Source organism: Pelobates fuscus, chromosome 3 (genome assembly GCF_036172605.1).
Source record: "Pelobates fuscus isolate aPelFus1 chromosome 3, aPelFus1.pri, whole genome shotgun sequence".
Lineage (NCBI taxonomy): Eukaryota > Metazoa > Chordata > Amphibia > Anura > Pelobatidae > Pelobates > Pelobates fuscus.
Window position 1 is genome coordinate 56,481,392 of NC_086319.1, and position 17,031 is coordinate 56,498,422.

General features: G+C 41.6%; 1 protein-coding gene across 1 annotated transcript in view; it reads left to right on the forward strand.

Moving 5' to 3' along the window:
- The first annotated feature begins 2,913 nt into the window (after nucleotides 1-2,913).
- The window catches only part of TMCC3 (transmembrane and coiled-coil domain family 3), a 74,532-nt gene continuing 60,414 nt past the window's right edge, over nucleotides 2,914-17,031 (forward strand). Inside the window, exon 1 of the mRNA XM_063447096.1 lies at nucleotides 2,914-3,255. Within this exon, the coding sequence (XP_063303166.1) occupies nucleotides 3,178-3,255 (78 nt within the window). The 5' untranslated portion in view covers nucleotides 2,914-3,177. The remainder of the gene's footprint in view (nucleotides 3,256-17,031) is intronic.

Genomic DNA, 17,031 nt, shown 5'->3' on the forward strand with positions numbered 1-17,031 from the left:
ATAGATATTGAGAAACGTGTATGGTTCTTTGTTAACTAGGCATTGGATTATGAATAAACGTCCTTCTACATCCCCAATTTTTTTATGTAGGGAGAAGGGGACATCTTTACTAAACAGGATTGATACCCCTCTTTTCTTCTTGGAATACCCAGTGTGGTAGCCTATGGAGAAATGTTTGGACGTGAATTTAGGCATTTTAGAGTTCAGGAAGTGGGTTTCTTGAAAGAATGCCACTGTGGCTTTCATTTGTTTAGCTTCGTTTAGTGCTAGTCTGCGCTTATGCGGAGAGTTCAGGCCTTTCGCGTTGAGCGATATTATGGTTAGAGCCATGGGTTGTCGTTTTTAGGTTGCAGTATGGTTTTACTCGTTTTAATTAGTGGTGGGGATATCTTATCGCGTCACTTTGTGGGAGGTGGCCGACTCTGGTGGGATCCTTTTAGGGAATGTATCACCCGAGACGTCACACCTTTAAGGTATAAAGTCTTTTTGACAGTGAATTGAGCAGTGAAATTGCAGGGGAATGATCAATACACTAAAACTGCTTTATTTAGCTAAAGTAATTTAGGTGACTATAGTGTTCCTTTAATGTACAACCTGAGCAGTGAGACTGAAGGGTCTCACTTAAACAGATTCATTAAGCTAAAGTTGTTTTGGTGCCTATAGTGTTCTTTCCATATTTGTGGAAACCGACCACCTATCATTGCTGTTCAAATTGGTTTCCAAGGTGATTGCTCCACTTTTAAAACCTTGCTGTACTTATCTATATAATCAACATGTATAAATTTGAATACCGTGATGGGATTCCACTGCTATTTGCTTGTTTTTATTATTTAATGAATGATTGCACTTTTATTTAGTTAATAACTGTCATCATAGCTTCACCAACCATATATAAATTAAAGTCATAATACACCACTTTCATTCATTGAGACACGTTTCAGAGCACAATACTGTTATGCATAACATGGGTTGTGTCAATGGAGCAATTAACATAACATTCCATTTGAAGCTCAAGGTGTGTTATGCCATATTTTTGCTTAAAGAGTCCGTGCTTGTGTCCCATGCCAAACTTGTGCAATACAAGTCAGTATGGGCAGTCAAGTGCAGTCTTCAGGAACCTTGCAGCTTGTTTGAAGTTCCTACGGATTGTCCTTCATCCAACAAGATGAGATGAAGCAAGAGGTTTGGACTTTGGCTGGTTCCTCCATGACTAGTCTTCTGGAGATTGTGGGGCACTGAATGTCTTCAGGGAGAGGTCACATAAATAATGATCACATACAGCAAAGTGGAATAAATGATACCATACAAAAATGTGCCTTTGTTGGTTTCACTTGTTGGCAAGAAGTAATATGTCTTTCTCATTTCCAGCTAAAAGAGCAGGACTAGAAAAATGAAGGAGATATTTGCCTAGAAGGGCCTTGGGGGATTGATTGTATCTCGTCTGGAAAACATCCACCAACCCTCTGTCCAGAAGATCAGTGTGTTCTCACTGAACACTTTATGGTCACTACACTTGATCTTAGTCAAATCATATAACGTTTATTCACTAATGTGAGAATTCAAAGTAAATTTCAAATGTAATTGAACTGGAAACATAACTAATGGGGTGCCATGTCAGGTAGGAGCTAAAACTAATTAACAATCATGCATTGACGCCGGTGTTATAAGAGAAAGCCAGTAAGGTAGCTCAGTGGACTAATGCTTCATCAGTAGTATCTGTTCAATCCTTGGGTTGCAGGTTTAATTCCTGGCAGAGTTGACTCAGTCCTTCATCCTTTTGAAATAGATAAAATGAGTACCGTTAAATTGGGCAAAATTAACATTCCCAACATGTACATGGAAACCAGGGAAACTCTGAATGTACCTTTCCTGGTTAAACGCTTTGTTATGATTATTTGAAAACTCTTGTAAAAGTGTAATATTGCCTATAAATTGCTTGCATAAAACATCTAACAGATAATTATTATTTTATTATGCATATAGCGCCAGCAAATTCCATAGCGCTGTACAACGGGTGGACTAACAGAAACGTCAAATATACACAGAATTAGTCTTTTTGGGACGTCTACATCAATAAGTGTGCTGTTTTGAGAAGTGATATTAAAACAAGTTAAACATTACAGCAAACGGATCTTTGGACTGTTTTTTTTTTTTTTTTTGGAAACACGCTGTAACTCATAGGCAAATGTGCTGTTAAACAAGACTGTATATATAAACCCACGGAAACAAATCATATTTAGCATCAATGCGCTGCTCATACATATTTATTGTATAAAAACTGCTATTTTTGTACAGTATATTTGGGCTGAAGTGGCTGATGTCCGAAAATAAATTGCTATAGTCATCACTTGGCTATTTGGAATATAGAAATGTCCTTTTCAATTCACAAATTCAGTGTTTAGTGAATAAACCCCTCTGCACTATATAGGGTGAGGGAAAAGACACAAAAAGAAGGGAAAACACATGGAATGAGGGAAAATGTACATTCCAGAATTCTTTATAGGTTCTGGTTCTAATCACCCCGCAGGATGAACATGGGGGCCCTCATGAGACACCCACGTGATGATTACAGGAAGTTTGCATTTGTTTCCAGAAATCCCCTGTGACATTTACTATATTTCTATTTTACAGATTTTGAAATTCCCCTATATTATTTTCATGGGCTACCAGTGTTATTTGTTACACCCTTCCTTTGAATGGCTCTCGGGTTAGTTTTGGTGTACACAATGAATATCAAATTTCCCTTATCTTACTCTAAGAAATAGGAATGCACTCTTTTATTGCCTGGGGGGAAATAGGTTCATAGCTATACAGCCTGCCTGCCTGGCAGTGAACGGGTGTGCTGAGTATGTAGAGAGGGGGGGGGCGGGACTATGTAAGGTTCCACCCGAATACACTCACACACCATCAGACACCCTCCCAGATACACAGCCTCAGTAAGGAGCCCGGGAGAGTGCTGGGCTGTGTGCAGCAGTCATTGGACTGTCAGATTTGGAGAGCAGGGCAGCGCTCACTCAGCACTCACTATGAGCTCTCTGCAGGAAGACTCGCTGCATTAAGCGCCTATTGTGCCTGGGATCCCTTCCCTGGGGGCTGTCACCGTGTGATTTATTTTTTTAATTTATTTATTTCATTTTGTTCTTTTCTATACCTGTTATTTTTTGGGGGAGCTGGAAAATGCCAGGAAGTGACACTGGAATAGCTGTGGACAGGACCTACTCAGACCCTGAGAGGCACCAAAGGACCAAGGCTAGGGTAAGCCAGCAATGAGCCCTGCAGGGCTGAGGATCCACTGATACTTTGTGTCTACTCCATGATTCTCCACACACAGCCTGTGATCACACTGCCTGCCTGGCTTTATATCCACCACTTGACAGCCACACATTGCAAGTTCTAAAATAAACCCTGCTGTTGCCTTGATTTTACTGCAATCATATGGGTGTGTGTAGGGGGGGAGCATTTATTGGCCATCATTTCCAGTTATATACACTGTATCTCATGGGAAAGCAGGCTTTTAATGTGTGGAATAATGAATTCAGTAAATAGTGTGTGGGTATTATCCTTTCACCCACTGGTTGCTGCCATCTGTGCCAGGAAGCTTCATTGATGGCAGTGTGCATGGTTTTCATATCAGATTATCACGTTATAATTATATTGCAAGCTGTGAGTGTCCTTAGATTGCAAGCCCCTGGCCATTGAGTCACAAGTTTTGTACATTGGTGTCTCTTTATCTGACAAGTCCATGCAGGTTATTTAAACAAAACAAAAAAAGAATGTGCACTACAGTAACCTAACACAGGGAATGGTTGTCCCTTTTAGCTGTAATTATAATGGTGAACTTGCATTGGTTTTCATGCACATCTTGTTTACATTGTTCTCACATGTATATTCTTCTAAGAGTCTTCTTGTATATTTGCTGGTGTGTGTATATATCATATTGAGGGGAGGGGAGGAATACATTACCTTGCAGTTTCCATAGTATTTTTTACTGAGTAAGTGCCTAGGTTCTTGCTTGACTCAGTTGGCTGACGTTCAGAATGTGCTGGGTGGATAATTATCTTATTGACTCTAACACACACTACATTACATGTGGGAATAGGTTTGCCATTCATAAGTATTGGGATTACATGGGACATCTCATACGGTCTTGGTTCAAGATTCCGTACTGTCACTGGAATATTCAATACAATCTATATTGTCATGAAATTGAATTTTACATTTAGGGCTAGAATTGTCTACCTTGAAATATTCTTCAGGTAGGCTGTTTTGAAATGTATGTTGAATTCCAGAATATTAACCTTTTTTTTTGTGTGTGGATAACCCTGCTGGTTTTATATGTCATGTAATCAATAAGTTCCATTGCTTTCTTGTTATAACACCGTGAATCTTTATTCTGCAGGAATCCAGTATCTACTTGAAAAATGCCAACTTGTGTTATTTCCTCAAGATTCAAAATAACCATCCATTCCTTAGTGGGACTCTCCCTGCTCTTTGAAAGTGCACTGATATTGTGCCTAGTCTTGACAGGTTATCTGATATTATGGCACGTCACGCTCGATAGTCATTCAAGTTTCACTGATTGCCACTTCGGATACATCTGACTGTCCCTTATAGATCCCATATGAACAATAGGATTACTGTTGCCATTTGTATGTTCTTGAAGTGTGCTTCACTACATTGATTAATACAATGTTGGCGATTTCAAACCAGGTCTCCTATAATGGAGGTGTTAGTTTTGAGATGGTTGTAGGCATAAGGACTTAAGTATTTTATATTGAGCGCATGAAATCACCTGCACCAATGCTTTGCCAGGCGTGTCACCAAATCAAAACAGTCAGCATTTCCATTGTGTCATTTTAGCTGGTGTCCCCTGTAACCATTGGAATTTTAAATATTTATGTCTATCTATATTCTATTAGGGCCTCCAGTGAAACTGTATTTATCTTATTTAATATCATGGCACTCCTGTCTTTCACACTAACATGCATTCTTTGTTTATTTTACGAAGACCCTTAAAGGTGACATCTCTACTTTATGTGCGGCAGCCCTGAGGTGTAGCTAAAGGTAAATATTTTTACCTAATGCTCAACTTTTCAGGAGCCGCCATCTTGTTGGTGCTTCATCAGCCTGGAGTCCAGATCACTGGTTTACTCTTGAATATATGTGGGAGTGCAACATTGAGTTCTAGTAAAGATCCTGCAAAACTGTGTGATCCTATAGAAAACCTCTTGAGTGAAATGTAAGAATATGCATCTTTACACAGCTGTCACAAGGTATTGCTGTTAGGGTTGACAAAGGTGAGCATTTGCCAACTTTTATCAACTTGGACTTGGCCCGTCATTAAAGTAGTCCCTCGTATGTCTTATGATATATGTTGACTTTGTTGGAATTTCAGTGAAAGAGCCTCATTAAGGTTTAATATTTGTTTTATTGTGTTTGGTCAAAAGGGATAGTTATTAAAACCTGTTTAAAACAGTGCCCTCTCCAATTCATCTTTATGCCAACATTTGTCAAATATTTGTGTTATATCCACATTGTAACATTTAATTGAGTATAAAGTTATTTAGCTAATAAATTATACAAGTCCAAAGTATATAGCAAAGTAAGTAGTGGAAGCATGGTACAAAAATAGACCAACTATATTTTAATTCATTTATAACAAAAGATAATCTAGGACGAACCAGAGACTTAATTTTTGCATTGGTATAGGACCACAGATATTCACGGTTACAATTTGATTTCCTGACAATTTTCACGTTGGTAAATAACCCTGATCAAGTCTCAGCTAATGCGTCCAAAAATACAAGGGTGCACTCACACTCTGAAACATTTTTGAAGAGATCTAACAATAACATGATTGAACAAGCAGGAGTCAAAAAATAGCATTTGCTTTAGTGAGTAATGTGCATCTGTTAAACTGACAGACAATGGGTTCACGTTGCAGAGGAAGCCTGCTAAGGGAAGATTTGCCTAGTTATGAGCTACAGGAACGTCAAGGCCTGTGTTATGCTTTAGGACAGGAGGTATGTGAAATATTAGATCCCAGCACCACCCAGGTTAGTTCTGTGATTTCTAGTGTTCATTCAGGCCATTTATTCCATGTGCTTGTCTGTCTGCAACTTTACTCTGTGCCTGGCCTGAGCAATCATTTGGCAAGACCCCCATTTTCTGTTCCTGTTATGATGTTAGAGTAATCACCACATATTCATCTGTTCGGTACTTTGATAACCCATGGGAGAAAGGGTTTTCTAAGGATGAATAAGCAACCTTTGAAAAAGTTTAATTCATAGTGTTAATAACCAGTTTTAATAGAATAAGATAAAACTATTGTAATAATTTATACCCCCAGAGGTTACAAATAATTCAGTAGAGAAAATAATTATTTAGTTTCATGTAACATGTAATTTTTGTTATGATTTACCTATGCCATGCAGAAGGTCATAGAAAATTTTAAAGGACCACTATAGTGCCAGGAAAACAAACTCGTTTTCATGGCACTATGTAGTCTTTAGGTCCCCCCCTCCCGCTAGACTGAAGGGGTTAAAACCCCTTCAGCCACTTGCCTTTCTCCAGTGCCAGTCTCTCGGCGCTGGTGACTTTTCCTCCTCCTGCCAACGTCAGATCCAAATGTGAATGCGCAGCAAGAGCCACGAGCGCATTCAAATCACCCATATGAAAGCATTACTCAATGCTTTCCTATGGACGTCAGCGTCTGAGAATCGCGGAAGCGGCCTCTATTGGCTGTCAGTGAGACAGCCACTAGAGGCTTGATTAACCCTCGGTGTAAACATAGCAATTTCTCTGAAACTGCTATGTTTTCAGCTGCAGGGTTAAAACTAGAGGGACCTGGCACCCAGACCACTTCATTGAGCTGAAGTGGTCTGGGTGCCTATAGTGGTCCTTTAATTACATTTTTATTTTCTATTATATTGGACATGATTTATATGTCCAGCAATTGCCATTAGGGACTTATGATGGTACTTTCTCCTAGTCTCTTTGATGAATGGAACTGCAACCGAATGCTGAATTAGATAAATATCCCATAAGGAATATGCTAAGCCCACGCATTGATAATAAGGTCACGACTAGCATTGACTGACACTTGTCACTTGATTTTATATACATGTGTTTTTATATAGACATATAATGTATTGTAAAATAATAAAGGTCCAGGCACTCCTTGGTTCAAGACAGGTACTTTATTAAGAACCACAGCAGCAACGTTTCAACCCCAAAAGGTCTTTGTCAAGCTTTTGGGGTCGAAACGTTGCTGCTGTGATTCTTAATAAAGTACCTGTCTTGAACCAAGGAGTGCCTGGACCTTTATTATTTTATATGAATTTTTGCAAATCTGGTGTTTGATTCCGGTTCAGCAAGCACCCTGGCTCAGGTTTATAGGAGTGAGTGCAGTTCCACACACACTACTAAATATAATGTATTGTATTGATATTTCATATGCTTAGTGTATGACGTTTGGGAAAAACTAAAAAAATTAATCTAAATACGGGGGGGGGGGGGGAGGAGAGAAAATCGAGTCTTCTCAAGGCTGTAAATTCCATACAAGAAAGTTTTAGAGTGAGGTCCTAAGCTTGTAAAAAGACAATGGAGCATGGGGTAGGTCTATAGCAGTGATGGCGATCCTATGGCACGCGTGCCACAGGTGGCACGTCAAGCCCTTTCTGAGGGCACGCGGCCATAGGATCGCCATTAATGCAGAGTAGGCACCTGCCTGCCCGAAACGGCAGGCGCCTACTCTGCTTCCGGGTCGGGAGGCAGGGGGAGGGATCAATGAAGCAGCTCCCCTGTCCTCCCGCGAGCAAGCTGTGTGGAGCGTTACCGCGCGTTACCATGGCAACGCTCCAAACAGCATCGCACGGGAGGACAGGAGAGCTGCTTCATAGATCCCTCCCCCTGCCTCCCGACCCAGAAGCAGTACTTACCACCAGGGAATACTAATTTAATATCCCTTTTTTTTTTTTTAAACCTGTTTACCCCCACAGCATTACCCCTACCCCCACACAAACAGAATCCCTACCCCCCCACACACAGTACCCCTACCCCCAGCAGTACCCCTACCCCCCCACACACAGAGTACCCCTACCCCCCAGCAGTACACCTACCCCCCACACACACAGTACCCCTACCCCCCAGCAGTTCCCCTACCCCCCAGCAGTACCCCTACTCCCCCACACGCAGTACCCCTACACCCCCACACGCAGTACCCCTACACCCCCACACGCAGTACCCCTACACCCCCACACGCAGTACCCCTACACCCCCACACGCAGTACCCCTACACCCCCACACGCAGTACCCCTACACCCCCACACGCAGTACCCCTACACCCCCACACGCAGTACCCCTACCCCCCCACACGCAGTACCCCTACCCCCCCACACGCAGTACCCCTACCCCTCCCCACACGCAGTACCCCTACCCCTCCCCACACGCAGTACCCCTACCCCTCCCCACACGCAGTACCCCTACCCCTCCCCACACGCAGTACCCCTACCCCTCCCCACACGCAGTACCCCTACCCCTCCCCACACGCAGTACCCCTACCCCTCCACACACGCAGTACCCCTACCCCTCCACACACGCAGTACCCCTACCCCTCCACACACGCAGTACCCCTACCCCTCCACACACGCAGTACCCCTACCCCTCCACACACGCAGTACCCCTACCCCTCCACACACGCAGTACCCCTACCCCTCCACACACGCAGTACCCCTACCCCTCCACACACGCAGTACCCCTACCCCTCCACACACGCAGTACCCCTACCCCTCCACACACGCAGTACCCCTACCCCTCCACACACGCAGTACCCCTACCCCTCCACACACGCAGTACCCCTACCCCTCCACACACGCAGTACCCCTACCCCTCCACACACGCAGTACCCCTACCCCTCCACACACGCAGTACCCCTACCCCTCCACACACGCAGTACCCCTACCCCTCCACACACGCAGTACCCCTACCCCTCCACACACGCAGTACCCCTACCCCTCCACACACGCAGTACCCCTACCCCTCCACACACGCAGTACCCCTACCCCTCCACACACGCAGTACCCCTACCCCTCCACACACGCAGTACCCCTACCCCTCCACACACGCAGTACCCCTACCCCTCCACACACGCAGTACCCCTACCCCTCCACACACGCAGTACCCCTACCCTCCCCAGCAGTACCCCTACCCCTCCACACACGCAGTACCCCTACCCTCCCCAGCAGTACCCCTACCCCCCCCACACACACAGTACCCCTACCCCCCACACACACAGTACCCCTACCCCCCACAGACACACACAGCACCCCCCACAGACACACACAGCACCCCCCACAGACACACACAGCACCCCCCACAGACACACACAGCACCCCCCCCCCCACAGACACACACAGCACCCCCCCCCACAGACACACACAGCACCCCCCCCCACAGACACACACAGCACCCCCCCCCACAGACACACACAGCACCCCCCCCCACACACACATACACAGCACCCCCCCCCACACACACACACAGCACCCCCCCCACACACACACACAGCACCCCCCCACACACACAGCACCCCCACACACACTACACACACACCGTAACCCTCAGACACACAGCACCTCACACAAACACTACACCCCTCAATGCAGTATGTGTGTGTATTCAGCAGTCTGTGTGTGTGTGTGCGCACGTGTATTCAGCAGTCTGTGTGTGTGTGTGTGTGCGCACGTGTATTCAGCAGTCTGTGTGTGTGTGTGTGTGTGTGTGTGCGCACGTGTATTCAGCAGTATGTGTTGGCACTTTAAGGAAAAAAAAGTTGGCATGTATTGCGGTTTGGGCACTCTGGCTCAAAAAGGTTTGCCATCACTGGTCTATAGCATAGTTGTGTTTCCGGTCGTCCTTTGGATAGCTTAGCGTTTCTTAAACTACTTTTAAAAAAAGAAATACAGTAATACTTGTCTCCAAGCCGAATACCAGATTTCTCTCTGTATAAACAATATTTCTGTCGTTCTAAATCTGTATATCCATATGTTCTGAACTGGGCTCCAGCCTGCTTGTGAATGTGTGTGTGTGTGTGTATATATAACAACTTGGAAGACCTATGTATATACTGTATGCCAAACATTGCTGCTGTAATTGTTTGGAATCCCTTCCTCTGCAAATGAATATATATATATATATGCTCTTTATGCAGCCCTGCAATCAAGACTAATGTGTCAAATCTTCTGCTTTAATGAACTAAGTGACTAAACCCATTCAAACCAAGCATGGTGGATGCAAGCAATAAATACTCTTCGTTGACGCGGATTGTTCAGTGTGTTAGATGATGACAGCTGTCTTATTGTCCAATTTTAAAGCAGTTGTTGTACTTAAGGGCTTGACAAATATTCACAGAATTTAGCAGCTAGACAAATATTCATAGGATCCAATTTGAATGTTTTGGATGCATTCAAGAAATGCATTTAAAGAGGTTTATTCACTTAGTACTTATTTGTATTCATCTGAAAACATAATTACAACATGTATTGAACAATAATTGGTTTAGTAGAGTTCTCCATCTTGCAATAGTCACAGTTTTGGTTATTTTAGTATGAATGTTACAATTTGGTTTTCAGTTCTCTTTTAGGTTTTAGTCATTAAGTCCTACAGAGCTTTATATAAATTTAGTCAGAGAATTTTTGCCATCAGTGATCTGTTTAGACATATGGGTTTTGTGTACTTCAAAATCCAGACCTCCTAATCATCCTGCTTTCAGCAGATCAGTCATGATTTTAGGGTCCTGTCTCACCATCCCAGGGTTTGTTCCCCGGTTTACCGCTTCCAGTGTCACCAGGAAACTGTCCCTAAAAAGCATATCAGGGATAGCTTTAAACACGCCTTGCTAAGTGCAGTGAAACAATTGCTCCCTGTCTTCAGTGAGCTGGCTTGTGTGGTTGGCAGGCAGCCAGATGTCCATTCCAGCCATTCTAACCTGCCAGTTTTTTGGTGGACCTGGCCCCCATTCCAGGTTGGTGTGCCCCCTTTGGGCAGAGGCAATGATGTGAGTTACATCACTGACCCTCACACTTTTACCTTGCCCCTCTGCATCCCGATTCAAGGGACTCAGATGTTTGGGTGTGTGAAAATCTATAGTAAACCTTTTACCAATGTTGTATTTAGCTATGAACCTTTGGTCTTGGTCCTGTGTTTAATTTTTGAACATTCATGATCTCCAGCCTATGCTGCTCTTTTTTGCGCTCCTTTTATGCCCGATGTCTTAATATGAAGTGTGTTTTATTTTTACCTGCCATCAAACCATGCAATCTGACACGTGTACTTAGTTTAACTACAAAATAACATGTTTTGTCTGTTTTTAAAATGAGACACCGCATGATTCATATAAACATATACAGGGACACTTCAGTGTTTTAAAATAAATAAATAAAAAAAAATATATATGTATATATATATTTTACATTATGGATTGCTGGTTGAGTCCATTGGGCCCACTTCCTCCTCCCCAATTCCAATAAATTTTAAAATAAGGGATAACTTGCATCTACTGCAGTGGTGAGATGGTGTCCACATAGTTTTAATTCCTCTCCTGATAAATATCAGTACTGGTGATCTCCTGGCCAATCCAGAGCTTCTTCATCACTGGGAGGCAGGGCGCATGCTCGATAGTTGGGATGAAGAAGCAAACCCTACTGGCTATCTGACAGCTGAGAGCGTATATGAGTTTAATAAAAGTGCAGTTCTCAAAAGGAAATACTTTTACAAAGTAAGATAGAGTGGGCACACCAGGACGTGGTATGGTTGTTATTGGCATGTTCAGCAGATAATAATCAGATCTATTGAGATAAACTGCAGCTAGTGGACTAAATATCATATAAATGCCCTTTGGATATAGGTGTATGGGGGTAAAATTAGACTCTATAGATTCAAATTAGAGCCTTTATTACCCGTTCCTCTCACTACAGCCTCTATCCCCCTATACCTACCACAGTCCCATTACCTCCTGCACCCTGCTATAGCACCTATTCCTCTACTCCACCTACTACAGCCGTTATCACCCCTGTGAAAACTGACATGATTTTATTGGTGGAAATTATCAGTGCCCCCACAGTTTTAACTGAATCTTCCTATCCCCACCCCTGTGTATTACCTAGAATCGCCACCGTATCAAAAACTATGTATTTATTATTCACTTAAAATGCATGTTGTGGTTACCTGTTCTCTTTAAAATTTCTATTCTTTTTTTTTTTTAAATTTTTTTTTATTTTTTTTATTCTGTATTGTATTCATATGTTCTCAAATTTTAACATACACTTTTTTTGGGGGTGGGAGGAGGGGAATCAAACACTTAGCAATGCCCTTGGGTCTGCTATTTTAAATGCAAATATAGTGGCAAATTCTACTTTAAATCAAAGAAAAATGTCATTCAAAAGGCTTTTTATCTTTGTCAGCATGGAAATAACCAGTCATTCTGAACAGTTCAATTTTATTTGCATATAATGTACTTTAGGAGACACAACATACACTGTGATAATCTCTGCTCCTTGAATAGGAGTAAATAGGTCCCCTGTTACTATATTTCTGCACACAGTGTCTTAAAATTGTTCTGATTTGAGAAAATCCTTTCTATGTCCACCCTCTCTCTCAGGCGTTGTAGGAGGAAGCTAAGTTTCCATCTACTACTCTGAGTATTTTAACCTACTCTAAGAGTTTATTATATTGAATGGAACTGCTAGTGAACAAGATATCCTTAGCCTGCTGGGCTATGCATCTCTCCCGCTGGAAACAATAGGAAAGCTGGGATCGGCTGATTTGTGTCAACTACTTCCGAGTTTGGTTAGAGGTCAATGCAGGAAGCTGCACATTTTGGATGTTTTCAGCAAGCACAAGAACTTCATATACATATGTGACTGTGTATAATCTAGATCTATCACTCGAAGACTTTTCACATTTTAGTGCCCGGTGCAACGTTAAGCATATTATCCACTTAATAAACAAACGGCATTCATAGGACTTTGAAATCAAACACAGCACTTAATTTTTTTAAAAAAATTTTTATTGTCAACGTTTCAGTTAGGCTATGCTTTCTTCAGGACAAGTTGCATGCATGTAAACACACACACATACAAAATGAAATAAAGCATTACTCACATATCTGTGTCAAACCACTAATTCGGCGTGTTGCCCAAATGAGTGCGGCTCGGTTAATCCCGGAAGTAACCGCCTCCTGAAATTAGAACGGATTGCTATAATAACCCAAAAAAATAATTATACTACGAAATGCGTCACAACTGTGATGTACTATATGTGTCCACCAGCAAGGAAACCGTTACAGACCCAAACCTTACACACGATCTATAAACGAAGGGCAATTCATTATATTCAGATTAATTCAGGTTTCTAGCGATCTGACAAACTAGAGTAAAAAGATTGAAGAGGAGCGGGCTACTAGGCTCTCAAAGTGTACTTCCCTATGTGCGGGCCATTGACTTAAGCATGCCAAAATGTCTGGGTTGGCTGGACAAAAAAAAAAACCCTGTGGCCACTCTACCAATGTGTATACTAAGTGCTATCCAATTATAAGGTTGGTGTCAGACTAAAATGATAGATGTACTCCATAATTTTGTTAGTACCTGGCTAAAACATGAGATTAAAGTAAAAATCACCCAACTATGCCTATTCTAATCTATAAGGTGCTGGGTGTATGCGTTCTTCTGAAATCCACTATAAGGTAAATTATAAAGGGAGCTTGCCCTGGACCAGAAACAGATATGCAGAGTGAAAGCTCAAATCAATAGTATTAAAGGATCACTATAGGATCAGGAACACAAACATGTATTCCTGACCCTATAGTGTTAACACCACCATCTAGCCCCCCTGCGCCCCTCATGCCTCCATAAATATAGTAAAAATCTTACTGTATTCAAGCCTGAAGCTGTAAATCTGCATGCTGTTACTCAGAAAAACAAGCAGTCTGCTGACATGTGGTAGCCTGATCCAATCACAGTGCTTCCCCATAGGATTGGCTGAGACTGACAAAGAGGCAGATCAGGGACAGAGCCAGCATGATTCAAACACAGCCCTGGCCAATCAGCATCTCCTCATAGAGATTCATTGAATCAATGAATCTCTATGAGGAAAGTTCAGTGTCTGCATGCAGAGGGAGGAGATACTGAATCACAGGATGCTGTGCACAGTGCTGCCCTGTGCTCTGCTGACAGCAGATCTGAGTGGATGAAGGCATATCCGAAGTCCCTCTGGTTCACTCTGAGTGACTGCAACTGGAGGTCTTCCTAGCTTTCAATGTAAACACTGTATTTTCTCAGAAAAAGGCTGCAGGGAGCTATAGTTCTCACCTGAACAACCTCATTAAGCTGAAGTTGTTCAGGTGACTATAGCGTCCCTTTAACTTCTGTTACTCAAATTATGCTATTACATTTCAGACATCAATATTTTTGACTCATTGAAGAAAGGGGGCAAAACTTTTTTTGTTTAAACCTCTTGGGTCTATAGTGTCTGGTTTCTGAATAAAAAAGGTTCTGTTTGTAAGAGGACTTTTGAACGATCAATCACTCTTTTCAAGGAGGAAATCTTAATCGAGGACCGGTGTGCCTTAATACTGTCTCTTAACGTACCTTGGGTACCTTGATAGAGCCTTGCAGTTGGATTGAAATATAGTTTTTACTGATATGTATGCTTTATGAAATGCTCACAGACTATAATATATAACCTTCTATTTCAAATTCTAAAAAAAAAGTCCGATGACATTTCTAGTGTGAGGAGGGTTTTTTTTCTCAAACATTTATTCAATTTTTTTTTTTTTTTATAGATTAAATTTTTTTCCCCCTAGTTTTGATCCAGAACACAACTTCATGTGTTACATGGCATTTCTGTGTATGTGGAAGCATAGTTTCTGCAGGGGGAGACAAGACAGTAATTGTTTTGAGTGATGGGCGACATTCCAGGCACAGTGGGCTGAAACAGTAAATGTTCTAAAGACCCCGATAGAAGAAGATCTACAGATAAGATAGATCCTGATTGCATCAGTCTGTGTTATGATGCAAGTGAGTCTTTGAAGCAATGCAAAAGATTAAATGTTATTTTTAAAGGGATTGAGCTCAAATTAGGTAAAGATCCCATGCCTGAAACCAGGTGAGGCTTTGAAAATAAATATCTTCACAGAGGTTATTTTGATGTTGATGAAATAATTGAATGAGTCATTGGAATAGGATAGTAACATCTCAGTGAAGGCTTCTTGTTTGCTAAAAGTATTGACTTAAAATGAAGACCACACACATGAATTCAAATAGAATGGTCAACATTTTATGGACCTTCCCGTATAGTGTGTTCATACACATAGAACACACACACACCCTAACCGGTACCATAAATAGGGAGGTCGAGCAATTATAATAATAATAAGAAGAAGAATATGCCCAACTAATGTTTCCTAAACATTTTTGGCATTTCTGGTAAAACTAGAGTTAAAGGGATTCTATAAACATCAAAGCAACTTTAGCTTAATTAAGTGGTTTTTGGTGTATAGGTCTTGCCTGTGCAGTGTTACTGTTTATTTTTCTGCCATTTACGTGTTAAATCACGTAATTAGTGTGTGTGTGTGTGTGTGTGTGTAAAAAAGGACATATTAAAAAATTACTGTGTGGGCATGACAAAGCAACAGATGACAAAAATCTGATAGATTTAATAAATTACACCAAACATCTGCCGGAAAAGTGTTGGAGATACCTTGATTAATCTCCCCCATTGTGTTAACTTTAGAAGTTCTTATCTCCTGCTTTGTTAATTAAACTTTAATAGCACACAGGAGGCTAATTTGGGCTCTAGCAGTCAATTAACAGAGTAGGCGATAAGAAATTATAAATTAGACACACTGTGCAATAAGGGATGTTTGAGAAAAATAATAAATACTATTGTTCTAGTGTTAGTCAAAGTCTGAGCCCTTCCTGGAGCTCACTATAGTATTTTATTTATTTCAACTTTGATATAAAATATCTTAAAAAAAAAAAAAAGAAAAAAATGTAAATGTGAAAGAATAAATGGAAATGTATTTGGTTCCTCCTTAGATTAGCGTTAAAACAATTATTTGCCTCTTAGTAGGGGGAAATGGCAGCATTTAATGATAATGGGTCATATCCAACTTCCTTTTCACATAATTATTAGTTCTGCACAGCAGAGATCTATAAGTAGGAATTGCAGGGCCTTGACGAGCACTTTGAATTTGGGGCGTTTGTTCTCATGATTTAGGGAAGCCCTTTCCAAAGGAATAATTTACTAAAGGGTTTGCCAGCCATCCATGTTAATACTTGGGGAAACTCTAAGCACCAAAAAATACAAAAATGTAATTGAGTGGTTGTGGTGCATAGATGCTGCCCCATGGACAATGTAAAACGGTGCCGGAACAGCAATGTTTACATTTGTTTGAGAACACGCCTTAGGGTTTGTCAGACTGACCACTAGTAGAGGCACTTCCTCTGTAAGACTTTCAATATTTGCACAGGTTGGTTAGGCTGTGTTCCTATAATGCTTCTCATTATGTTCGTTTCTTCTTTAATGTTCGTTTTCCTCTAAATTATATAAACTCTTAAGGAGGATTGAAAGTTATCATTGGGCCCTGCCTCCCAACATTTCTGATTTTGGTAGGACAATCCCAATTTAATTGAAAAAGCTTTTAAACCATACAAACTGTTTCAGTGACATGGGTAATATTTGATATTTTTGAGAACACATGAATATTGAAAGGGACGCTGTAGGCATCCAGACCACTTCATCTCAGCTTATTTAAGTGGTCTGGGTGCTGGGTCTCTTTTGCACTTAGAGCTGCAATGCAAACAATGCAGTTCTCTGGTCTGGTATCTGAAGCGGGACATCCTCATGCTTTGCATGAGGACCTCCAACTTCAGATTTTTCTTTTTCCCCATTGGAAAGCATTGATTTAATGCTTTTGTGAGTGGAAATGGTAATGCATGCGCATTAGGTCTCCCCCGTTGGCTGATGTAGTCG